We start from the raw sequence: 25,498 nt of genomic DNA, 5'->3' as shown, positions 1-25,498 counted from the left end.
GCTCTGAACTTTGAAGTTCTGCCAAGTATTGTGCTCTGTTAATTATTTTTTGCAATGTTGTTTTTAGGTGGCTCAAATGAAGAGCAAAGACAACAGAATTAAGCTGATGAATGAAATTCTCAATGGGATTAAAGTTCTGAAACTTTATGCTTGGGAATTAGCCTTTAGAGAGAAGGTATTAGAGATCAGACAGAAAGAACTCCAAGTCCTAAAAAAATCTGCTTACCTTGCTGCAATGGCAACCTTCACTTGGGTCTGTGCTCCATTTTTGGTAAGTGAAACAGATCTAGAAGTCTTCTCTCCTTTTTGGGATTGTGCTTTCCAAGGCAGCACTTGAGGCCTTCTTTTTTGGTTTTGTGTTTTAACGAGTTGAACCAAAATGCCCTCCAGAATGGTGGATCCTTGAACACTTAGGGGTCCCTTTTTCCATGGACAGGCACTGCTATTTTCTTTGAAACTCAGTCACATCCAACTTGGATGTATTCTAGAAGTTAATGGCCAAAGTATTGGAAAACAAAATTGTCCTCTGCATCCCCTCCTATTTTTAGTAGAGTATTTGAGGAATTTAAGATGGCATGCCTGGTCAGATTTAGGAGAATAAAAAAATCCCTCATTTCAAGATGTTTCTAAGAGCAGCAGGTGCTTACATTGCAGTTCCTGACTGAATGGGATGTTGTGTTCCAGGGGTGTCTCTGGCTGGGATTCTCCCAGCATCTGTGTAAGAGTCAAAACCATTGCATAGCCTGAGATGGCTTCAAATTCTTACTTAAAAAATAAAAATCCATGATATGCAAAACATTCCTCCTGTGTTTGTGGTTAGCTTACATTTCAACTGATACAAGGGAGAGAAGAGTGAGATCATGTCAAAATTGCTTCGGACCCTATCAGAATGAGGGGCCATTGCTCTTGTCTGCAGAAACAATTAAAAGCCATGACTACATTAGGATAAAGTATGTGCTGTTCCAGTTGAAGGTGTTTAAGTGTACTTTCCAGTCTCAGATTCCTTCCCTACAAACATTTTCAGTGTTTACATTATGCCCAGGGCATGATGAAAGGCAGAGAAGCAGTACCCTGGGTAGGAGGCATCAGCTGCATTCTTAAGTGAATGCCTTCCTTAAAAGAAGTCTGAGATTATCTTAATACAAATACATTATTAAATGAAGTTTCTAAATAAAACTCTGCAGGTGGACTCCCTGGTGCTGTTGTGTGGAGCCTGAGAAGACAGAAGGGTGTAATTGCAGCTCTGTGCAGCACACACAGGGGATGTGTGGCACTGGCTCTGTGGGGGCTTTGCCACTGGACCACAACCTGAAGTGCAAGGCTGCTCTTCAGCATATTACTTCTTGGATTTTTGGGGTCTTTTTGTATGTTTTGATGACAAAATTATTCTGAGTGCCTACTTAAAAGCACTTTTGACCTTTGAAACTTTTATTTCCTCTGCTCCTTCCCATTTCTAAGGCCAGGGTTTTTAAAAGCCTTGTTTAGTAGCAGTGTCAGGGAGCTGCTGGTTTTGCAGGGCTTTGTGTGCTGGTGAGGTGTATTTCAGAGTGATTGCTGCTAACACACGAGTGCAGACGTGCTGCTTGTGAGGTTATTCTTTAGACCCTGTCTTGTTTTGGATCTCCATGGGAGGGTTTTCTGCCTGGGCTATGGCTGTCCAAACTAAGGGCTGTACAAACAAGCTACTGTACAAGGCACAGCTGAGTCAGCTGCTGCACCAAGAACAATACATGTCTTCACAGCAGTCAGACTTTTTAACAGGAATATTGACATCTTCAGTGGATGCTGTGCTTAGATGAGACTGACCCTTAGGTGGAGAGCTCATTATTTCAAGTATTTTAGGAGGGAGGATGCCAGAGGTTTATCTGCCTTGATTTCTTGTTTTAAGTGGCGGTCTGTGGGAAAAAGCTGCTGGATCTTGTGATATAGTGAGGTGTGAGGGTATTGTGGAAGGAAACACTGTGAAGGGAATAGTTGTGAAAGCAAACATCTGTTTTTACTTAGTTTGCTTTAATTTTACTTTAATTTATTTGACATATTTTGAAAAATGAGTATATGGATTTTTGGAATTATTTTTATAGCTTATGATTAATGATAAATGATTCAGGGTCGTTTTCTTGTTCAGTATGAAACTGAAACAGTTCACAACAGAAAAGGCTTCATCTCTGTAATGCAATAACATTTCAAGTTTCTGGTCCATGATAAAGTTTTTCCTAGGGAAATCTAGGGTTGTGGTAGTCTCTACAAGCTATAAAATAGGTTAGTATTGGGGTGCTTCTAATTTTTCTGTCAATATATTACTGATCCAATATCTGATACTTTGAGGAGTGTCTTAAAATTGAAAGACATCAGGAAGAAAGACCAGTGATCATCTCTACTTCCCTTCTCCTGCTGTGTGACCAGAAATAGCCTGGGTCATTTGTGGTTTCCCCTTTGCTATGTGAGCAAAGTGAGCACTTACCTCTTTTTAAAGAGGAGCCATCAACTTCTTTTTACAACAGCAGATTTTAATCATATGTTTGTTTTGCAGAAAGTGTTGTCAGGAAAGAGAAGTTATCAGAACATTCCCCTTTCTTTGATTTATAGTCTGATTCCAGTTGTCACACTGTGTACTTCTGGCTTGGTGGCTTTAAGACTTGACCCTCACTACAGCCTTTACACTTGGTTTCAGGTTGCCCTGTCCACATTTGCTGTGTATGTCACAGTAGACAAGAAGAACATCTTGGATGCTCAGAAGGCCTTTGTTTCTCTGGCATTATTCAACATCCTCAGGTTTCCACTGAACATGCTTCCTATGGTCATCAGCAACATAGTAGAAGTAAGACTTGAGTCATTAATAGGTGTTTTTTTGGTGCAGAAGGAGGCCCTGGGTGGAAAAATTACATTCCCCTGCGTAGAGAATGACCACTGGGGAAATGTGGCCACCCCTGGATGGGACTTTGCCGTTCCTGTGTGCTAAGTGCTGTGCTAGTGAAATAATCCCTGTTATGCTGGATAGGTTCCTTACATCCCCCATATTTCTTGCGGGTTGGGAAGTGAAAGTTTGGCTATCCAAGCAACTATGAAGTTGATTTAAGGAGGGATTAGGAGTGCGTAAAAATGATATAATGTGTATGTGGCACAAAACAGTGAGCACTTAAATGTAACAGGCAGAGTATAAATAGTTTTTCATCCTTTTTCCATGCAGGCCAGTGTCTCCTTGAAGCGCCTCAGGGTGTTCCTGTCTCATGAAGAGTTAGATCCAGACAGCATAGTCAGGGGTCCCATCAAAGAGGGTGAGTTTCTTTGCCTGTGGCAGGTCAATGTATGCAGGTTTGCTTTCTTAAACAAATTTACTGTATTTTAGGTGGGTTTTGTTGATAAATTTGAGCCAGAAAACAGAGAAGGGAGTTTGTAAAATGAAAATTATGAAAAGGTTTTTCTTCCTTCTCAGATAGTTTCTTTCCTCTCCACAACTGATTGTGCAGTGCTGGAGATGCAGCTGAATTAGTTGGTGTTTCTGTGTAGCTGACATTCATATACTTCCTGGTTCCTGAGTAAGGGTAACCTTGGAACCTCTGCTGTCTTGCTAAATTCAGCAAAAGCAGAACACGAGTTTTTTGAAAGCAGTGGGTTGTTGTTCTTCTGAAAAAGTAGATCTATACCTCTGCCCATGTGCATTTGGATTAACTTTGGATTGTGAGCGCACAGTTTAGCTGATTGCATTGGTGCTTTTACAAATATGAGTTTTCTCTTTGCAGCTGAAGGATGCATTGTTGTGAAGAATGCAACGTTTAGCTGGGCCAAAACTGATCCTCCTTTGCTGAACAGGTAAAGATTAGTACCCTTTATTCCACTCCATAATCTTACTGCATCGTTAATGATCTATATTTGATTTATAAAGTACATATAGAGAAGAGTTTGTTTTGCCATAAAGAAAGAGAACAAATAACATCAGTTCTATATATATGTAAAATTATTTCTTTATGAAGTAGAGTGGTTTACAGTTTATTGCATTTATGGAATGCATAAAGGGAGGTAGCAAGAGCTGTAGGGATCAGGGAAGAGGGAGCTGCAGGAGATGTCAGGCTCTGTGCAGATGGGATGAGCTCCATCTGGGGGTGCAGCCAGCTCAGCCCCTCTGTCAGCTCTGCTCCTCCTCTGTGCCCATGTCCTCAGGCTCCATTTTACAGCCTGATTCTCACTGTGTTCTGCTGGCCTGGATCCTGAGCTGCAGAAAGCAGTGATGCAGCTACAAGCTGTGTCTTCCATGTGCCCTGCTCCCTTCCTTACGTTTGGCTGCTTTTTCTTGGGCCTTAAATGGCAAATTCTTTGGGACAAAAATTTACATTTGTGTTCATAGAAAGAAACTTGAGAGAAATCTTGGCAAGGTTGGGTCACAGTGCTTTTTTTTTCTTTCTATTTTCTTCCCCTTTTGAGTAATTATGTATTAAGATTATGTTCTGTGTTCTAGGTATGGGGAGAACTGGGTGCTTTCAGAGCGGGAGGTTTGGATTTTCAAACAGTTATGGTTTCAGTGCTGAGTCAGTGTTTGCAGTGGGTGTTCACATTGCACCTGGTTTTAGATGGGCAGTTCAGTTGACTGTTTAACTACTGGGTTGTGCCAGCAAGCACGGCTGAGTTATGTGCACTTTATTTCAGCATTAATTTCACTGTTCCTGAAGGCTCCTTGGTGGCTGTTGTTGGTCAAGTTGGCTGTGGAAAGTCTTCACTTCTGTCTGCATTACTGGGGGAGATGGACAAAAAGGAAGGCTACGTGGTTGTCAAGGTGTGACATGTCTGGAGAGTTGTTCAGCTGTTTGTGGGTATTGCCAGAGGGATTCTGGATTTCCAAGTGGTGGGAAAAGAGAATAGACAGCCTTTCAAATGAATGCACTTTTTAGCCTGCTTTCCTGGCAAACCATGTATATGTCTTAGCCTGCACTCTGTGTAATTCCCTGTTAAGCCTTGACCCAACAGCATCCAAGTCTGTTGGTGTCAGATTTAGCCAAATAAAACAGTGGAGCACTCTAAGATGAGTCTTCTGGTGAGTCTTGTTAGCAGCTGAGTATGAGATGGGGAGACCCTGTTACATAATTCTCTGAGGAAGAGCAGTGTTGGGTTCTACCTGCTCAGACATCAGAGAATTGCAAGGAGGGAGGGTGCACTCTCTCCCTGTGACATGGGAGGACGTGGGAAAAGCTGCTGTTGCAGTTTGTTCTTCGTAGACATCAGAAGTGCACAGAGCTAACAGAGAAAATGACCTGGAAAGAAAATTACTTTTAAAAGTAAGGCAAATCCATTGCATGTAAAAGTCTGTAAGTTTGGCCACCTTCAAAATTATTGTGGAAAAATAAACTAGTTGAGATCTGAATCGCTAATTATTAGTGCAGAAAGAAAAGGCAGAATTGATACTCAAAGCAAGATCCTCTGCATTATCTCAGTCTCCTTCTTTGAAGTGACTTTGATATGAAAAGTGACTTTGATATGAAATCTACTTCCTCTGCTTGGCCAGGGTGCCTTTGTTAAACACTTGCATTCCAGATTAAACCCTTTTGTGCAGAACATAATTTATAATTATATGAAAGAAGTAATGACTTTTGACATGCAGTAATTGTGCAAACGTTCTCTAAACAAATGCTTCCTCCAGGTTTATGTTAATCGTATTTTGTTTGAAGTCCTTTATTTTCCACCAATGCACTTTGTTACTTTCACTTGTAGAGAGGATTATAAAAATAACATTTTGGAGGAGGCAGGAGCCCAAGAACTACTTTGTTTGGAAATGGCCGTAGGTGATTTGTGAGGTGATTAGCACTGCCTGCCTCACAAAGCCCTGCTGTGCCTTGACTCTCTGTACAGACTCTTAGTCTAAACTACTGAACTTTATTTTTCTTGCAGGGCTCTGTAGCCTACGTTCCTCAGCAAGCCTGGGTCCAAAATGCAACTCTGGAAGATAACATTATCTTTGGAAGGGAGATGAGTGAGAGCCGGTACAAGCGTGTGATTGAGGCTTGTGCCCTGCTGCCTGATATAGAGATTCTTCCTTCAGGAGACAAAACAGAAATAGGAGAAAAGGTATTTCAATACCCACTCCACCATAACAGGGCTATTGCTGGTAGCTAAGGCTGTGTGCCTCTTACTGTACTTTATCTTGAAGCTGTATTGAATTTAAAACATTCAGAGCAGAAATCCTCGAGAATAAGAGGCAGATTTGAAGTGTGTTTTCCTTCTCTTTAAACCTAAAAGGGGAAGTAACCTGTCCTCAGTTACAAATATAACACCATCTTGTAGTGACAGTTTTTAATTGTTTGTAAGTTGCCACGGTTATAGAGCAGAAAAATATATAGAAACAGGAAGAGAAAAATCTGAAAACTTCAGTTTCGTTCAAAACAAGCAAACACTCCTTCAACCCCTCCAAAAAATCAGGAGCACAAGGCACAAAAACAACCATCACCCCAAATCTGGCCCTTGGTTGGACTTGATGTGGACTGGCCACATCAAAGCAAGCGTGATGTGGGGCTTGGGGCCGTGCACGGGCGATGCTGAGCTGTGGGAGCAGGACCTGGTGTCCCCGTGCCAGGAGCTGGCAGTGGGTGGGGGGGCTCTCAGGGACTGGGCTGTGTGCTCTGACTGGGTGCAGGGGACTGTAGCTCCCAGCTGGCCACAGTACTGGCAGCCCCACCTGCAGTAAAGGTGCAGCTTTATCTTCCTTGTTGGTCAGCAGGCCAGTCACATTGTGTACAGTGTGAACAGAGTTTGTTTCTTAAATCAGAGGCAGACTGCAGAAATACAGCTGAGAAGAAAAGTAGCCTCTGAATGTACAGAGTTAGGTAGGCTAGTCAGGGTTAACTGCTTTACAAGACTAGCAAACACTTTTTTTTTTTTTTGCTAGCCCTTCACTGACAGTGAGAACAGAAGAGATGTGCTTCCTTGCAAGAGGATTGTGACTGATAGCTTATACTCTTGTGGGAGTAAATTATTTGTGGAGATCTGTTTCATGCAATGTTGAAACTCCTCTAATTTAAATAAACCATCTTTGACTTGTGTCTTTCATAAACTGTAGAAAGAGGACATCTTTCAGCTGTAAGTAAAGGATTGTGTTTTCTTGTTTCCCCAGGGTGTGAATTTGTCTGGAGGACAGAAACAGCGAGTCAGTCTTGCTCGGGCAGTTTACTGCAATGCAGATGTCTATTTACTTGATGATCCTTTATCAGCTGTTGATGCTCATGTTGGGAAACATATTTTTGAAAAAGTTATCGGACCAAAAGGAATCCTGAGAAATAAAGTATGTTATAATGTCTCTGGAGAATGCTTTTTCTTGGCTGAGTTCAACTGATTCCAAGTTTGTCAAGTTGCATATTTAGACTTATGTTTCTAGCATCTGAAAAATGAAAGGATCTTTCTGCAATTTTTAGAGGACTTCTATAAAGCACTCACATTTCTGTACTGCAGGGTGCTTTGGTTTCTGTAATTCCAAGTTATTTGATGGAGAAATCAAGACAATGTTCTCTTAAAAATGCTGCATGCCTGTCCCTCATTACTCTTCTATTATACACAGAATTCAAGCAGTAAAGAGCTGTGGTCCAACCATGGTATTCACTAATCTGAGATGACAGAAACCCTTTATTTTCTTTTGCCTTTTAGACACGTGTTTTGGTAACCCATGCAATCAACTATCTGCCTCAAATGGATACCATTCTGGTAATGACTGATGGAGAAATCTCTGAGATGGGCTCTTACCAGGAGCTGCTGGAGCAAGATGGGGCTTTTGCTGAGTTTCTTCGTACCTACGCCAATGCTGAACAAACCATGGAGAACAGTGGTAAGCTCACAAATAAACTCTGGATGTCTGTCTTGTTAATAACGGAGTCCTGTTACAGGAAAAACAGTAGTACTGGTAGTAAAGTTAAAAGAAATTGCTGTTTCTTGTGATTGCCTGTATAGGTAGAGGTGCTTATTTCTTGAGGGTGTTGAAGGTTGTGAGGTTAAACACACGTTCTTTCTTGAAATTAAGAAAATGTGTAACAGATCTGTTGTAAAATTTCCTCTCAGTGCAAAATTCAGATGGTAGTGAGACTGCATAAAGGCCAGCTGGGGTTTATACACCCTTCCTGTCTCTGTTAAGATATGTCTTCTTTATGCAACTAATTCCTTGGGGGATGGGGAGGAGGAGGAAGCAGCTCAATCTTCTAGCTGCTGTCCTTGACTCCTGCTTCTGCTTTACAAAACAGCTATAGAGCTGCCCTGGTACAGGAATACACTTGAGATTTATTTTTTCTCTTAATGTGAAGACAGTTGGCAGTATTGGATTTTAATAGGGGAAATTAGTCTTTGCCTCCAGCCTGTTTTCTTCACTGGGTTACCTGTGATGATTTCCTGATGCTCCTGCTGAGAAGTGCAAGGGGTGCCTGCACTGTGCTGGCTGGGGTTAAGTTGGACACAAGTTTGGGAGCATGTGCAGAGAAGGTTTTGGGAACAAGGAGGGGCGTGACCCTGCTTTTTGCTTTGTCTTCCATTTGGAAAACCACTGACTCCTTCCCGTTCCCTAGAGTTTTTTGGTGTGTTCCTCATGCTTCCATCAAGGGGAGAGTGGAAGTGGTGCCACATCTACCTGGCACTGATGCAGCTGGGAAGTATTAAAGAGGTGTTGAAGAGCTGCCTTTGGCAAGGATCTGCTTCTGGTGCTCATTTCAGAGTTGCCTGTGGGAGGTCTGGGATGGTCTGCCTTGCTCTCTGAAGCTCCATGATCCAGACTGCCCCTGGAATCTGAGAGTGGGCAGGATTTGTTTCTGCCTGTGTGAGGTGGCATCTTCTCCTTCTTCCAAGGAGCTGGATTTGGGGATGATCTATCATCTCAAAGCTCAAGCTCAGGCTGCCCTGCTATGGGCTGGCATTCCCTTGGAAAGGTCTCATGGTAATTCCAGCTGTTGCTCTGCAGACTGGGGTGCTGGTTTGGGTGGATGTTCTAAACAGCAAATACTGCATGGGTGGTGTCTCACTGTGAGAAGAGATTCTGTGGGAGCAGAATCAGGTGAACTTCTGTGTGTTTTCTGTGGGGGCTTCTGTAGCTACTTGGGGCACAGTCAGACTTTTGGCAGTCTTCAGTGTATGTGAAATTTGCAGGCAAATTAATTTTCTCTCCCTGCTTCCCTAGGCAGTTAACAAGTTAACTTTAATATGAAGATTTGCCTCATTTAATAGCCTTTCGGTTCTTTAAGTCTTTGTCTCCTCCCATTTTCAAATGTGGAAAAGTAGGTTTTGAAATCCTTTTCATTAAACTAAATTACTTTATTTTTCCATTTAATTACTGAGTTTTCTTTTCGAAAGTGAGCCAGTGCTTTATCTCTTGCCATGAGTCTCTGCAGCTTTCTAATAAGAGGCACTTCTAACTTCAGTACTACCCTGGTGATCTGGAGGGGTTTGCTGTATCACAGGGTTGGCCTGTTTGCAGCAAATTTCTTCATCAGTTCTAGTCAAGTGATCTTCTGCCAGTGGTAAAAAGTGAAAAGTAGAGGCATTGTTTGTCTGATTCACAGGGATAATATTTATGTTTATTGGATTTGTAAAAGGTCACTACTGCTGAGAATCACAGGCTGTTGGATGAGCGCAGTAGTCTGTGATGGGAGTCAGACTGAGCTGGAGGGTATCTGCACACCCACTTTGCAAGGGAGGCTCCCTGATGTCTGAAGCTCTGTGCTGGCAGCCTGAGGACAGAGTGGGCTGGTGCTTCCAGGCTGGAATACATCTGCTGCTCCAAGGGTGGGAAGGCCTCTCCTCCTACCCAGCCCCTGAGGTCTGGCTGCAGCTCTGGTCCCTGTCGCCTCCCAGCCTTCCTCTCTCCCTTTGGGATTCTGTGGGTTACATCTGCCCATGTGCTGCACTGCTGCCTTCCCCATCCTCCGTTTCATGGGGTTTCTTCTCTGTGTGGGAAAGCTGTGTTTGTGGCTTGGGGTTAAAAATAGGTCCATTTCAGCAAATTTGATTCTGGTATGGGTTTTGTATGTGAGGTTGTAAAGATTGAAAATGGTAGAGAGTGTTCTGGGAAAACCATTAATTATATATGCTTTTAGAGTCAGATTCATTAGAAGGACGGATCCAACCTCTGGAAACAGGTAACTGTTTGCCATGTGGCTTTGTATTAGTGCCTGCCTTGGAGTAATAAGAGTAGCTGCAGTTTATTTACAAGAAACTGAGTCATTATCAGAAGAATTTTATCTGCACAGTAGGAGGTATTTGTATGGTTTGCATGTCCTTAGTTGTGTGAGCTGCAGCAGCTGGTGTGTGGCAGCTTGTAGGTAACTCAGCAGCAGCAGTTCTGTGTCTCAGGGGCTTCCATGAGGAAACTTCAACTTCACAGATACACCCTGGACCTAGAAATGTAGTGAGTGTATCAAAGAGAAGTGTCACTCAGGATTGAGCCCTGAGGGTCCCTTTTGTTCTCAGATGTGTGTTCGGTACTCACAGCTGTTCCCTTTTATAATTTCTGGGTACCTTTTTCAGTAGAACCCTCATTAGTGGGCTTAGTGCAAATATCAGATTTACTGTGACAGTCTTGAGCATTTTTTTGTTCTCAGAGCTAAATGCAGTATAAGCAAGAAATCTCCATAGCATACAAAAAATAAATTTGAGCTTCTAGGGGAGGGTGGTTTATTTGTGGTTTTGTTTTCTTCAGCAATGTTCTAGAGCAGTATGTTGCTGGAGTGCTTGCTGTTTTTCATATGGGAACCTTTCAAAACAAATGTTGCCAAGTACTTAAAATAACCAGCAGTCCCATCTTGGTTTGATCTTATTCACATAAATAAGAACTAAATAATCAGACTTTCTCACATTTTATGTTTTTTGTCTTTTTAAGACCAAGCTGAACAATTGATTTTGGAGTCTTTAGAGTAATGAACCAATATTCAGTTTGCAGACACAGAAGGGGAAGCAGCCCACACTTAATGTGTTGATGGTCTGTTTTATGCATATATTTTGCTTTCATATAAAACCAGGAAAATGTCATACTCTAGATCTACACAAATTTTCCTGAATATCTTTTGAGTGTATTCAGGTCGATACCTTTGCACAGTTTATATGCATAGGTCCTTCAAAAATGCAAAACTTGTTGCAAATTCCGAATTAACTTCCATACATGAAAATAGTTTCATTTACTGACAGCTAACTTTTTAGGAGTCAGATATTGGGTTTTTATGAGGAAAATTGACATAACCTGTACCTAGAAGTTTTACTCACGGCACTCAACTACACTGAATTAAATGGTGCAGAAAAGGTGAATATTTCAAGCTGACAGGTCTTCTGGAATGTTTTGTTTTTTCACGTGTGCTGCATCTTGGTACAAGCAGGATGTTGTGGGATAACAATTAATGGAAAGATCTCTTGCTTAAAGTCATCTGATTCCTACAGTGGCCTGAAACACCAGGATTTTGCACATTTCTTCTTGCTCAGCTTTGCAGGACGGCTCAAAGTTACTGCACATGCCTGCTATTCTTACAGCTTCACTCCATCATTTATGGAGTGTCTTCTCATTGCATTTTGAAATAATTTATAACTATGTAGAAGCTGTGGTTTGAAAAGGAGTGGCAAGAGCATTGGGTTTGTTTCCATGGAGTGGGTCACATGTGACTTGGTATTGCATGCTTGAACATAAAATACGTCCTCATAATTATATTACATTATTACTGACCTACATTTGCTAGAAAAAGACATGTTCTCTGTCTTGGCAATTAACCCTCTTGGGGATTTTAGGGAGCTAAACTCATTTGTTCACCTGGTCAGTTTTCTCTTAGCATCTGTAAATACTTGTGCTCCCTGCTTTTTTTACCTGTTAAGACTGCAACTGGTGATTAGGATTGAAATGAAATGCTTGTGTCTCTTTGCCTAACCATTTTTTATGTTTACTTTTTCACACTCTCAGATACAAACAGTCCATCTGCAAAGGAAGGCAAGCCTATAGAAAATGGAGGCCTTGTAAATGAAGCCCCTGGGAAGCTGATGCATAGGTGTGTGTTCTCTTTTTTTTTTTCCCCCCTCTTGCCCCCCAGCCATTCAATCCAGTCACTCAGATGTGGATAAACAGTAATTTGATAGTTATGGTATTTGTTAGAGGAAAATGCATCCTGCTGCATCCAGCAGCCTGGGAAAGGCTGAGCTGCTGCTGCTGCTCTGTGGTTCCAGGTGCAGCAGCAGGAAATGCTGCAGAGGCACCTGGAGCACCCCCACAAACACAGCCTCATCCAGGCCCCTGTCTGGCTGAGCAGGATGAGCTGTGCACACATTTTGTGTGTCTGCACAAGGTGATCTCTGCAGTGGCTGGGATCAGGCCCTCTGTGCCTGGGAGCTGCCCCTGGCTCCCAGCTGCTGCCATGGGGCATTTGAACTTGTGGGGCTGCAGCCCCACTCCAGGCTGCTACAGACTTGCACATGCATGTCTGCACACACACAGCTCTCATGATACTCTTTTCATGTGAGCAAACTCTTATGTTGTAGCAAGATATTGTGGGTTTGGCTTGTATAAAAGGGAGAGTGTTTTGTTGGCTAGTCCAGCTGTTGTGTGTGTTCCTAAGGCTTCTGCATTTTACTGCTGTCAGATGGGATGAAATGCTAAGTGGACCTAAGGCTTGCAATCACTCTGATTATGCCTTTCCAAAACCATCTCCTAGTCTATGCCTTATGGTACTCTAATAGTGCCTCTGTTCTTATGGTGCACTGTATTTCTGGAAGCTAATGAGTGCCTGGGATTTAAATGGCCTGTTTTGAGGGGAGTGTGGGTATCCTTTTTGCACTCCAGCAGCTGCTGTGCTGATGATGGGGTTTGGAAAGACTGATCTTGATGGTCACAAAGCATTTTTCTTTCTGGAGTGTGATTGTGCAAACAAGACTTCTTTACCTGGTGACTCTGTTACTTGCACCTGGCCATGGATACTTGGGAGCTGAATGCTGTCAGGGGGGCTTGGGAGAGGCACTGGGGGCAGGAGGGAGGCCTGAGGAACCTCTGGAATGTGATAGCAGGTTAGGACATCTCCATAGGAGTGTAAAACACTGGCTTGGAGCTGTGGCTACTGTCAAAGCCTAGTTGTGTTCTCATATGTTAAGCTGAGATTAAAAAAGAATTGTCTTCAAACAGGCAACTCAGTAACTCTTCAACATACAGCAGAGATGCTGGGAAGCCACAGCACCAGAGCAGCACAGCAGAGCTGCAGAAGCCTCTTGCTGAGAAGAATTCCTGGAAGCTGACAGAGGCTGACACAGCAAAGACTGGGAGGGTAAGGTCTCCAGTTCCCTCAGTTTTGGGAAAAAGTTTCAGAGGAAAACTTCTGAAGACCATGTAACTGGTGTGAAAACAGGCTGAGTGAATGCTTGAACTTGCTGTTTGTGTCATACTTGATGGAAGTGTTGCTGTGCCCTCTGCTGAGCCCCATGTTTGCCTGAGTAAAGAATATCTCACACAAAACTTGTGTGAGATGATGGGCCTGACAGCATCAAAGTGTAGAAGGAGAAATGAAAACCTAGCAGCTATTTCTTGGAGAGAGGTTGTGAAAAATTAGGTGACCTAATGAAAACTGCCCTTCATTGTAAGGAACTGCAATTGGCTCAGATGAATTTAAGCCAAGTTTCCACTGTAGACATAATCCCAGGATAGCCAGGGCCTTTTGAGAAGCCTGAGACTGAGGTTCCTGGGAAAGGGGCAGTTACACCTCCAAGCAACGTTGCTCAAATCCAAGCTTGGATTGCTTGTTGTTGGTTAAAGATAGATCACAGGATACAAGCCATGTGGAACAAGGGTTGTTTTAAAGGCTTTATAATCTTGTGGTACAGAGAGCCAGAAACTGGAACTCCTTAGTGAAGTCTTTGGCTCTGCTACTGATGCTCTGTGGTACTTCAGGCAGCTCCCTCCCTGCTCCTCCCTTCCCTTGGATGACATGGAAAGGATGATGTGTGCCTGCCCTGAGGGAATGTTGGATTTGGCATGTCTCCATGGAATGCTTTGCAGCATGTGTTCCCAAGCAGTGGCTCTCTAGAGTGCAGCTGCTGTGTTTTCATGGCCTCATGGAGGGGATACTGACTTTAAATAGGTGCTGCTGGTTTTGAAACCTAGCTGGAGAATGCATATTTCTTTTTGTCTTCTGTCTTCAGGTAAAGGCATCAGTGTACTGGGACTACATGAAAGCAATTGGACTCTTTATGTCTTTCTTGGCCATTTTCCTCTTTATGTGTAATCATATAGCCTCCTTGGCTTCCAACTATTGGCTGAGTTTATGGACAGATGATCCTGTTATCAATGGGACACAGCAGAACACAACTCTCAGACTGGGAGTATATGGAGCACTGGGAATTTCTCAAGGTTTGCTTGGTCTTGTGTATTTTAAGATTTTCTGATTCAGTGTTTCTAATGCTCTTGGTGCTTGCAGCAGCATTTTGCAAAAGATTTGAGTGTGGTTTTTCATAGAAAAATTAAAAACCTGAATTAAAAAAGGCAAGCAAACCAACCTGTACAATTGTTCAGTTACAAAATGTGCTTTTCCTTTCATTTGGAAACGACATTTCTCGAAGTGAGAAGTGTTTTGCTGGGTGATGAACTAGAATTATGACAGAATGTCTGATGTAAGAAGTGTCTCCTGGGCCTGTCAGCAGACTGTGGTCTGTGGTCTGCAGGGGCAATTTGTCACAGGAGGCTGTGGCTGTGCTGCCTCCCTGCAGCCCCAGCCAGGCTCAGCTGCCCTGAATGGGCTTTGCTCTGGCAGTTTGAGGCTCCTCCATCCAGGGCACTGTGGGGAGGCTGCTTCAGTGATGTTTTGTTTTGTCTCCTCTTTGTGGTTTAGAGTTTGTTTGCCATGAAACCAAACACCCCAAGTACCCCACTTCAAAACTGCCATGAAAATCCCACAATAAAAAACGAATGCCAAGAGCCATTCAGTGATTTTTTTTTTTTTTTTTTTTTTTTGCTCAGGGAAAGTGTTCAAATATTACACAAATTTTTGTAATGGAGAAGCGATGAAAGGAATGTGGTGTTTTCACTGGTTTTATTTTTGTAACTACTTGATGTATTTGCTGAGTCTACCTGAAGTGAACCCTAGTTCTCAGGATTATTGTTCTAGATACATGCTAATGCTAAATGATGACAAAATGTGGAAAACGTTTTGTGTGAGAGGTGGCAGCAGTTAATAATGAGTCTCCTTTTGTAGGTATTGCTGTGTTTGGCTACTCAATGGTTGTGTCAATAGGAGGAATCTTTGCATCACGACACCTGCACCTTAACCTGCTGCACAATGTGCTCAGGTCTCCAATGAGTTTTTTTGAGCGTACTCCTAGTGGGAACCTGGTGAACCGTTTCTCCAAGGAGATAGACACCATTGACTCCACCATTCCACCCATCATCAAGATGTTCATGGGCTCCACATTTAACGTGATTGGGGCCTGTATCATCATTCTGCTGGCCACACCTATAGCTGCTGTCATCATTCCACCTCTGGGACTTGTCTACTTGTTTGTGCAGGTAAAGAGTGTTACCTGGGGGAACCAGGAGCAGCAGTCACATCCTCGGTTAGTTAAGACAGCTCTTACCCTGCACAAGCAAGGATTTTAATGTGTTGCATTTGAGTCATGCTTGGCTGACTGTGCTTTGCATGGTTTGCTGATAATCTGACATTAGCACAGCATTTCCTTCCTCTGTCAAGTATAAAATAGCTTCTGTGCAGAAGTTAATCCTTTAATACCTACTTTATAAAAATGCCATTAGATTTTGTGGCAAATTTTGCACAGTTTGTTGTTCAGAGACCAAATACAGAAAATGTGGGCATTTCCAAGACTTCTTTCCAGACATGAGAGTAGCCTTTGGAGGGGTATGTGTGTATTGCTCATATGCCTGTTTCATCAGAGTTTTGTTTACAGAGCCAGAGAGTGGATGGCAGCCTTTCACTCCTGTCCTGTGTGGGCAGGGTGTGCTTGCTTCACTCTGGCTTTAGTCCTGGAAACTGGTAGAGGCAGCACAGATCGAGGAGAAGCAGCTGAGATTTGAACTTGGCTATTGAATTTGTAAATTGTTTTGGCTCCCATTAGTAAACCTTAAAGTGGTGATATGTGTGTTTTACACTATAGAACTAAACTTGCTGATAAAAGAAAGAGGAGAAAATGGCTGTGGCCTGAGATGGGTTGATTTGTAGTTATTTAAAGGCAGCAGAGTGCATGTAATGGTCCTTTTAGGCCTACAAGTGTTGGAGAGGGGTGTATTCCCATGTGCAAGTTGATTCTCTGTCCCTAACAGCCCAGATAGCAGGGAACTATTTATGATTTCCCTTGTCTTTCCAGACACAATCTGGGTGTAACCATAATTCTCATACTCTGATTTGCAGAGATTTTATGTGGCCACTTCACGGCAGCTGAAGCGCCTGGAGTCTGTCAGTCGTTCTCCCGTGTATTCCCACTTCAATGAGACTCTCCTGGGAGTCAGTGTCATCCGAGCCTTTGAGGAGCAGAAACGTTTCATCAAGCAGAATGACATGAAGGTGGATGAGAATCAGAAAGCTTATTACCCAAGCATTGTTGCAAACAGGTACCAGTGGGGCTGCAGTGTGGAACAGCAGTTACCTGGGGAGGATGTGCATCTGCTGGTTGTGCTCCTTATCAGTCAGCTCTTGGCATGCTTGTCCAGGGAAAGGAAGCCTGTGTGGATAGATCTATTTCAGAGATGTTTTGTTCAAATTTATGTGATTAAAATTACTTCTGAATCTCTCACCTTTCTGAGAGTTCCTGCCTCGCTTCTGGGTTATATTCTTTTAAAAGTTTTGACTTATTGATCCCTACGTTCAGAAAGCAGTTGTACTTAAGACAGGAATTTATGCACCAGAAAGACTCATTCATTTTGGATGCTTCTAGGTGCACATGCTGCTGAAGCAGAGCCTCACATATCTTGCAGTGCCTGTGTCACCAGCAGGACACACATGCCATATTATTAATCTTACAAAAAAAAGATGTCTAACAGACTGTTTGTTGTCCATGTCCCTGATCTCTGCGGGTGAAGTACTGGAAAGATGTTTTTGTGCCTTGCAGGTGGCTGGCTGTCCGTCTGGAGTATGTGGGGAACTGCATTGTCCTGTTTGCAGCGCTGTTTGCAGTGATTGCGCGCAACAAACTCAGCGCAGGGCTGGTTGGCCTCTCGGTGTCCTACTCACTGCAGGTAATTCTGCCTTCTCTAAAAAGAGCAAACCCTCTGAATCACTAGATTGCATCAGAAGGTCTGAACCTTGATTTGGCTTCGGATGGAAAACTTATATAAGGAACGTAGAAAATAATATTACAAATAATATCTGAGAAGGTGCTGGGAAGTTCTTCTGTGCTTTCCCTGTGTGAGGGGATGTGGCCAAGGTGTCTGGTCCCATGTATCTTAATGGCATTTAGCCTTTCCTCCTGTCCAGCACTGATTAGCCAAGGTCTTGCCTGTGCTTATGCATTCCATGAAATTGCAATGCTTTGGTCGTTCCATGTTTTCCATTTATTGCGAGTAACCTATTTAGTGTAAACTGCTCTCTGACTTTTTTTGTCCTTGCAGATTACAGCATACTTGAACTGGCTGGTTCGCATGTCCTCCGAGCTGGAAACCAACATTGTTGCTGTTGAAAGAGTCAAAGAATACTCTGAAATGGAGAAGGAGGTACATTGAGCTGTCCACCACCCTTGTGGAAGCCAGTGCCCTGTTCTGAGATCTCAGCTGCCCACTGAATGGGTTGGAGGGTGGGCCTGTGCTATGAGCTGAGGGGTGGGACAGAGCTCAGGACTCTGAGTGCCTGCCAGGAGCCGTCTGGGGCACATTGGGAAGTTACTGTTGGAGCTTTTTGTGGTGTTTCCACTGGTATTTATTTACACAGTGCTGTTTAGGAAATGTGCTCTTAGTTCTAGTAAGTTCCTGCTGCTTAGTTCAAGGTTAAGCAGTAGGGCAGCACAAATGTTTTGGTTTTCTAAGACTTTAAACATCATGGTTTTATTTGTTTCTCTTTTTGCACTTAGCATGAGGAATAAAAAGGTTTTCCTTTTTTCTGTTTTGATTGAAATCTCATAAGTCCTTTAAAGTGCTGTTGTTCCCTTTATGGTTGCAGAGTTCCCTGGGTCTTCTCTTTGCTTTGCCTGTCACTTGAACCTTACCTGGGTCAATATTTTTGCAACCAAACATTATGAAGACCCTTCCTAGAATTTTTTCTTAAGTTTTGGTAGCAGGCTAGTATTTATACATGTAAAAGCCTTTTTATTTGGCAGTGGCAGTGAATGCAGTGGGGTGTGTTCTTTCCTTTCTCACCTCTCTGGGAGGCTGAGGCAGCAGCTTTTTACCAGCTTATTAATGTTTTAGTTTCTAGTTGCACGTGTGACTGCCCCAGAGGTTTCCTTGCCATGGTGGGGTGTACAGACAGGTTGTCTGTGTGCTGCCTGCATGACTCTGCCATTGGCAAGAGGAAAGTTCATCCAGCAAGTGGGACTTGAGATTGCCAAGCCCTTGGCTACTCACACCATTTAATCTGTCGTGAGACAACTCTTCCACTCTTCTCATCACAGTTCCTTTTGCAAATTATCCCTGAAAAAGGATTTTTCTTAATTGCAATCTGAGTCCTCGGAGCCCGTGTTGGTTGAAGCAGGAGCTGATCAGAGGTGTTTGTGTGGCTCTTTCAGGCTGAGTGGAGCATTGAGCAAACAGCCCCAGCCAGTAGCTGGCCCGAGGAGGGGAAGGTGGAGTTCCGAGGCTACGGTCTGCGCTACCGTGAGGACTTGGACCTGGTTCTGAAAAACATAAATGTTACCATCAGTGGGGGTGAAAAGGTAATGACTGAATTCATAGCAGAGTGTTGAGTTCACAGGTGTGCATGCATAAGCAGAAGAGGGGTTTAAGCCTGTTCTCTTACGTGTTTGGGGTTCTTAAGAGCTAGGAAAGCTTCTGTGGAATCGGCCCTGTTGTAACTTCAGATGTTGTGGGCTCTCACCCTTGATCTCGGCGAGGTGTGTTCTGCACCATGGATGAAGAGACACTTATGTTGGGCTGCCAAGTATCATTTGGCCTGGTTTCATTGGGAGGTGAAGTTTATCCTGTCTTGTCTCCCTTTCCCAGGGAATTCTGCTAATTTGTTTGCCGTAAGCAAAGAGGAGTAGGTTGCAGAGAGATTAAGTTAATTATAATCTCAGGAAAATAGCCTACAGTAGAGGAGGGAAGCCTGATCCAGTGGGGCAGAAGTTGCAAGGTGAGACTGCAGGAAAAAATGGGACTTCAGAGCAGATTCTCTGGATCTGGCTAAGCTGATCTGTGTGTTTCTCCTCCTGCTTCCTTGCCCATGCACTCAGATATCCCACCCCAGTCCTGTGTGGATTCTCTGATGTCTGTTAATAATGTGATGTTGCACAGCAGCATAACAGGTTGCTATGACAGATCTACTATCCAGCTTCCTTGTGGTAGCCAACTGGGCATTTGTTTTCTCCTGAGTGCACACTTTCTACCTACAAACATGGGCAGAATGCCACCTTAAATGGTTAGAATGGGCAGATGCCAAGAGGTGTATCAGCCAACCAAAGCAGCAATTTTTTATATTTGAGAAGAATTGATCAAGACTTAAGTCTAACTGGGAAGTAAAACATACAGTGTGAAACTGAAAGCTTTTGGTGTGGATAACCCCAAAAGTTTGACAATGTGTTGGTTTCAGGTGGAAATGCTTGGAAATGCTTTAACTCTTTCCCAGAGTAAGTTGTTCTTGTATTTCTTCCCAACAGATTGGAATAGTTGGAAGAACAGGAGCTGGAAAATCCTCACTTACTTTGGGTTTGTTTCGGATTAATGAAGCAGCTGAAGGTGAAATTATTATTGATGGGATTAATATTGCAAAGATTGGGCTCCATGACTTGAGGTTCAAGATCACCATCATCCCTCAGGTAGGTGCAAAATCCTGCCACTGCCAGAATTCCTCTGCACTTTGCACTCCAGTGCTCTTTCCATAAAGTACTGAGGAGAAAATTGTAATTCCTCCTCTGATCTGTGCTATGAAATTCAGTCACTTCAGCTGGCTCTTTCATGGACTTGAAACCAAGCTTTTTTTCCCTAGGCTGGTTTCAATTTGCCTGTGCCAGGTAACAAGTAGGAACTTGGCTGTGGCTGAGCTGTGTTGTGGAAGCAAAACCTTGGGCTCTGGATTCAGGAGCTGATCACTTACATACTACAGACAGCTCAGCCTGAGTGGGAAGGGCTGATCCCAGCTGAACACCTGCTTGGGAACCCTTTGTCAGCTGGGCACGATGTGTACTCTGCTGTTCTTGCACAGAAACTTGTACATAACCATCCCAGTCTAGCCCAGCAGCTGTGGTTTTGATAGTCCTAAATGTTTGGGAATATAGCTTTATGAGCATTAGATTTAGTCTCAAGTGTTTTACTTCTTACTGTGTAGCCTTTATTGCCTGTTCTGATTCAAAGTAAGACTATAAAATGTGATGTTTTGAATTACCATTGCAGCACGCTGGCAAAAACAAGTGAGCTCACTGTAAAAGGTTTTCTGCACCATCTCTTTTGGAAATCCTGGGGAGGGACTTTGCTTTCTCCTTTTGTTTGTTTGGCATCAGTATTTCCAAATACTCCAAATAGTATTTCTTCCTGTCTGAGGAAACAAAAAGAGTAATTTCATTAATATGGCAGCTGAAGAGTTTTGAGATATTTACAGATAGTTAATTTCCTAAGAAGTGAAAAGTTGACCTTGTAGTCTCTGCTGACAGAAGGTTGAGCAGGAAGGGCTTTTTTTTTTTTTAGCCTAGAGGTCCAGTAAAAAGAAAGCTGGCTGGGGTTTGGGTGTTTTGGTTTGTTTTGTTGGGTGGTTTTCCTGAATTCATGAAGTACTGACTAATAGAAAGGTCTGGACTGCAAGAATCTGCAAAGGGAAGAGGTCAGGCCCCCAAGAAAGATCAAGGAATAGGAGTGAGGGAGAGTAACTTTTCACTGGAAAAAAAAAAGTCCTCACTCTGAAATTCTGTATAATTAGCTTACTTGCAACTGCATCTGTACGTGTTGTTTCCTTCTGTTATCTAATAAATATTTTCAGAGCACTTGCCATGTTCTGTGTACATTGTCAGTTACCTCTTCCCATGACCAGGATCCAATATTGTTTTCTGGCTCTCTGCGTATGAACCTTGATCCTTTTGACCAACACTCTGATGAAGACATTTGGAGGTCTTTGGAATTGGCTCACCTGAAAAACTTTGTGTCATCCCTTCCTGATAAACTGAATCATGAATGTGCTGAGGGTGGTGAGAACCTCAGGTAGGTCAAAGAAAATGTGTGCTGAACTGAACCATGAGTGTGCTTGTGAAAATTCTAGTGTCCCAGCCCTGTGTGAGAATCTGGGGAGGCAGCTGGAGAATTCTTAATGTGTGACCAGGCAATCAACCAGCTAAGTTTTATTCAACATGTTTTCAGCTCTTGAGTTTGGGAATTTCAAATAATTTAACAAATACTGTGAATGCTAGGAGGTTTTTCAGCTTGGGCAGCCTTGGAAAGCATTTAAACAGCAGCAGTTATTCTAAGGAAGCTGTTCACTTTCTATTTGCACCTTATCAGAGTTTTATACATTTAGTTTGTAGAAACCATTTGAAGTCCAGTCCTCAACACTGCACTGATTCAGTGAATCAGCCAGATGCAGTTATGCTGAAACCACTTCTGTTCTCTTAGCACATTGCCAGGACCTCATTTGAGGGGGATGTAGTTGGATGCTGTTGGATATTCTGCAGGGAAATAGTAAGACACACCTTGTCTTTAGAACAAGGAACTGCCAGGTTTCAAAATGAATACTAATAAATGCTCTAAACTTGTTCTGACTTTTCTCCCCACCCTCCCATCCCATCTGTGCAGTGTGGGGCAGCGCCAGCTGGTGTGCCTGGCACGAGCTCTGCTCAGGAAGTCCAAAATCCTGGTTCTGGATGAAGCCACAGCTGCTGTTGATCTTGAAACAGATAAGCTCATACAGTCAACTATAAAGTCTCAATTTGAAGAATGTACTGTGTTAACTATAGCACATAGGCTGAACACAATCATGGACTACACGAGGTAAAGTGATGCTGCTTTTATTATGCTGACTGTGTGACCTGCACTGTGCTCCACTAAAATGGGAATCTTTGTATTATTTGGATGTTTACTGGTTCATTTTTAGCTGCCTCTGCACAGAGCTGCTGGAATCCCTGTTTTGAGGGATAGGGTATGTGTGTTCTGGCTTGTGGTGGCTGTGCTTGGCCTGGGAGCTCCTCCTGTCCCTCTGTCACACTGTTGTGCTGCTGCTGTTGTGCTGCTCCTGCCTGGGCAAACTGGGAAGGGGAGAGAGGCAAGACAAGTTCCTGGGTCTTGCCATAATTTAGGCACAGACAGCATAAGGAGTCCAAAGGGGCAGATCCTGCCCTCTGAAGTTGATTTGGTGTTTCACTTTCCATCCCTTCTGGTTATAGTTCATACAGCCTCCCTCATGCTTGGCTGCCTTGCTGAGGTGCAGTTGAGGGCCGGGTTGTTGTCATCTCATATTTCAATTTTAGGCTCTCTTGTCCCTTTTCCCACAGAATGGCAAAGTGACCAGTGGTAGGATTTCAGTGTACCTTTGTACCCTGTGTTTGTGGTGTCAGTAGTGACAGATCAGAGAGAGGAGCACTGCCAGCAGGGGAGCACCCAACTCGGCTGTGGCAGTGGTGCCACCAGGCAGCAGCCCCTGCCAGGGGCTTGGTGACCATCTCTGCAGTGCCTTGCCATCTGTGGGGGAAGCTGGAACAGTGCTTGAACAGTGAGCTGACCACTGACTTGGTGGACTTCCTTGTGCCAGTTGCATGTTTTTGTTTTGTCACAGAAGGTGTGTAATAGCAGCTGGTGTGGAGAGGTGGTAAGGGAAGGTTATCCCAGCTCTTGCAGGGTCTTACAGGCCCTCACACCTTGACAAGTGCTGCCAGTTCACTCCTGGCTCAGAGCACAGTCCAGAGTCTCCCCTGCAGGAGGAGATGGGTAACCATGCACTGTGTCTGCAGATGGCTGGGTAGCCATGTGCTATATAAACAATGCACCACACAGATCATCTGCAGAGAGGTGGGCAAGGACAGGAAACCTCAGCCTGTTCACACAGTCAGCACTGTCTTCATTTGCAATAACAGCTGCAGTCTCTGTACTCATATATCCATGTTCACTGGCTTTCTGGATCATCTTGTGACTTTTTTTTTTTTTTTCCATCTCCTTACAGAGTTTTAGTCCTGGAGAGAGGAGAAGTGGTGGAGTGTGGTACCCCAGACCAACTACTTCAGGAAAAAGGCATTTTCTATAGTATGGCCAAAGATTCAGGCTTGGTGTAGCATTTGAACTTGGCTATTTACTGTGGGGAAGAGGGAGGTGATCCATTTGCAGAACTGTAACTTCTCCTGAGCTGGACGGAACCCGAACCATACAGCTGAGTTTCAGACACAGTGAAGTTAACTAGAGCATGGCAATGGAAGCAACATAAAGATGCAATTTTTTTCTTGTTTTTTATTTCTCCTTAGTATTGATTTTAGCCGCCTAGGAGAAGCTCATGCACTGTGCAAGACACTTCAGAGACTCCTGTTTTTTGCCTGAAATCTGCCATTATACGCTCAAATGTACGGCAGAGTGATTAATCAGAGAAATTCAGAAAAGCTTTTTTCTTCTCATCTTCTCTTATGTTCTGTAGTTCTCTCTCCCCCCACCCTTTTTTAAACATTTTTGCAAGCGTTAGTTATTTGCTTGTTTGTGGATTCCTCATTTCATGAGCCGTCTATTGTGGGATGCACTCGGAACATTTTGTGACATATAGTACTATAGTCCAAAGATTTTACTTCTTGTGAAATAAAATATGTGCCAGACTTTCTCATTATGGCATTTACTGTACATGGTTAATGCTTTATGCATTGTCCTAAAGGTTTCATGTGTTTACAGCGTAGAGCAGCAAGTTCACTGTCATGTCAGTAGTGCTGATGTGAAAAAGCACAGTCAACTTCCAAGCAGTATTTTAGCGTGTCTAGAATGACAATCATTCCAGAACCAAATGGTGCAGCGTTGCTGTGTGCAGTCCCTGATCTTACACCCAGCTCACTCAGGAATTCCAGCTGGGGTGCCCAGTGCTGGTGACACCTGTGGGGATGAGGCTGAGCAGTGAGGATTCACCTGAGCAGAGGCTGCGGGCTCAGGGTGACGTTGATTGTAACACCCTTGACTTTGGCAGTTCTGTGCTTTCATAGCAGCTCTGCCACATCAAGGACCATTAGCCTTATATCAAAGAAACATGCCCTTCATGCTGCTGCTGTTGACTCTTAAGTTTTGTGGGAAAATGTTCTGTTGTTTAAAAAGAATAATTAGTGTTTTTAAAGGCGTATGTCGGAAGGGTCTAACAAAATGGCAGTGGAGTCTGGTTGAACTTTCATCTTTTTGTGGTAAGAAAAAAGTTACTTTTCTAATGTTCTGATTAGTCTTATTTTAAAGGAAAATGCTGGAAGAAAGCAAACTAAGTCAGATGGATCCAGATACTCAGCACTGAGAATGTGGACTTCTGTGACTGATATTGCTGACCTTAATACTAGACAATTGTTGTCCTTAGAGTAAAGCTATTTATTTTTTTTTGTAAATTATGACTCTCTGAAATTGAATAAAATGAAAATTTCTTTGGTATTTTTTGTAATGACAATGCAAATATTTGCAAAGAACTTGCAGTAAAAAATTGTTTGAAAGAAAATGTGTTATTTCTTGCCTTGTGTTTGACAAAGGGTTTGCTTTGTCAGTTCAGCTTTTTGCCTTAGAAGTAGAAATTATTGGTTCTGTTTAGACTAATCCTTCTGCTTGGCCTGATGTCTGGGGTTGTTAGGGTGGTGGGTAAGAGGCCATGAGTGTAGGTAACTGTGCTGTGGTAGGTCTGGGTCGTTTTGTGGTTTGCTGAGCAGACCAGGTGATAATGATGGATCCAGCAGGGCAGGAGCCTCAGTGCTGTGGACCTTTGTCACCACCAGTGGTGTCCATGGCCTGTGCCTGCCACATCTCCTGAGCTTGGCGTGACTTTTCTCTGTAGAAGTGAAGTGAGCAGAGGCTGACTGGGGAGTTTGGGGATGAGCTGTGAGTTTAGTTTTTCAAATCCCCAAACACTTGTGCAGTACTCTAATGGACAGATGGGTGGAATGCTTGGAGCATGTGGTTTATAGGAACAAAGTGCAGGGCAAAGCAGGGGGTCTGTGGGTAAGGACTGTGGCTGGTGTTGTACAGTAGGGTGGAGATGCAGCTCCCTGCAGAGACCCAGGGGAGGAACTGTGAATACCACTGAGACATCTTTCCTGCTTGGTAACAGCCATCCTCCAGGAACACGTTGTGATCATCCCCTTCCACCCCATCCTAGGAGAGCCCTGGCAAGGAATGAGGAGAGGAGCTGCTATACATTTGAGTTTACTGTATCTGATTTCAGTGCACATTGATATATCTTGGCTGACATTATTTACTGCAACATGGAATATTCCTCACATCTGGAAAAGCTGAGTCTGCCAAAAA

The 25,498-nt window shown here is 43.4% G+C and overlaps 1 protein-coding gene across 7 annotated transcripts in view; it reads left to right on the top strand.

Moving 5' to 3' along the window:
• The window catches only part of LOC134050659 (multidrug resistance-associated protein 1), a 47,920-nt gene extending 23,222 nt beyond the window's left edge, over positions 1-24,698 (top strand). For 4 of the 7 annotated variants that reach the window (XM_062503870.1, XM_062503874.1, XM_062503872.1 and 1 more), the window contains 20 exons: positions 68-271; positions 2,672-2,818; positions 3,188-3,275; positions 3,741-3,810; positions 4,642-4,768; positions 5,878-6,054; positions 7,097-7,264; positions 7,624-7,801; positions 11,894-11,978; positions 13,103-13,241; positions 14,113-14,320; positions 15,162-15,472; positions 16,329-16,528; positions 17,026-17,152; positions 17,525-17,626; positions 18,634-18,780; positions 19,720-19,878; positions 21,084-21,250; positions 21,839-22,033; positions 23,199-24,698. In XM_062503870.1, coding sequence (XP_062359854.1) covers positions 68-271; positions 2,672-2,818; positions 3,188-3,275; positions 3,741-3,810; positions 4,642-4,768; positions 5,878-6,054; positions 7,097-7,264; positions 7,624-7,801; positions 11,894-11,978; positions 13,103-13,241; positions 14,113-14,320; positions 15,162-15,472; positions 16,329-16,528; positions 17,026-17,152; positions 17,525-17,626; positions 18,634-18,780; positions 19,720-19,878; positions 21,084-21,250; positions 21,839-22,033; positions 23,199-23,307 — 3,108 coding nt within the window. In that variant the 3' untranslated portion in view covers positions 23,308-24,698. Of the gene's footprint in view, positions 1-67; positions 272-2,671; positions 2,819-3,187; positions 3,276-3,740; positions 3,811-4,641; positions 4,769-5,877; positions 6,055-7,096; positions 7,265-7,623; positions 7,802-10,049; positions 10,092-11,893; positions 11,979-13,102; positions 13,242-14,112; positions 14,321-15,161; positions 15,473-16,328; positions 16,529-17,025; positions 17,153-17,524; positions 17,627-18,633; positions 18,781-19,719; positions 19,879-21,083; positions 21,251-21,838; positions 22,034-22,136 lie in introns of all 7 variants that reach the window. The other 3 variants (XM_062503868.1, XM_062503869.1, XM_062503871.1) reach the window with 3 other exon arrangements.
• Positions 24,699-25,498: the final 800 nt, after the last annotated feature.

The sequence above is a fragment of the Cinclus cinclus genome, chromosome 16 (assembly GCF_963662255.1).
Source record: "Cinclus cinclus chromosome 16, bCinCin1.1, whole genome shotgun sequence".
Classification (NCBI taxonomy): domain Eukaryota; kingdom Metazoa; phylum Chordata; class Aves; order Passeriformes; family Cinclidae; genus Cinclus; species Cinclus cinclus.
Note: the sequence above shows the minus strand (reverse complement) of the source record. Positions and strands in the feature narration are given on the sequence as shown.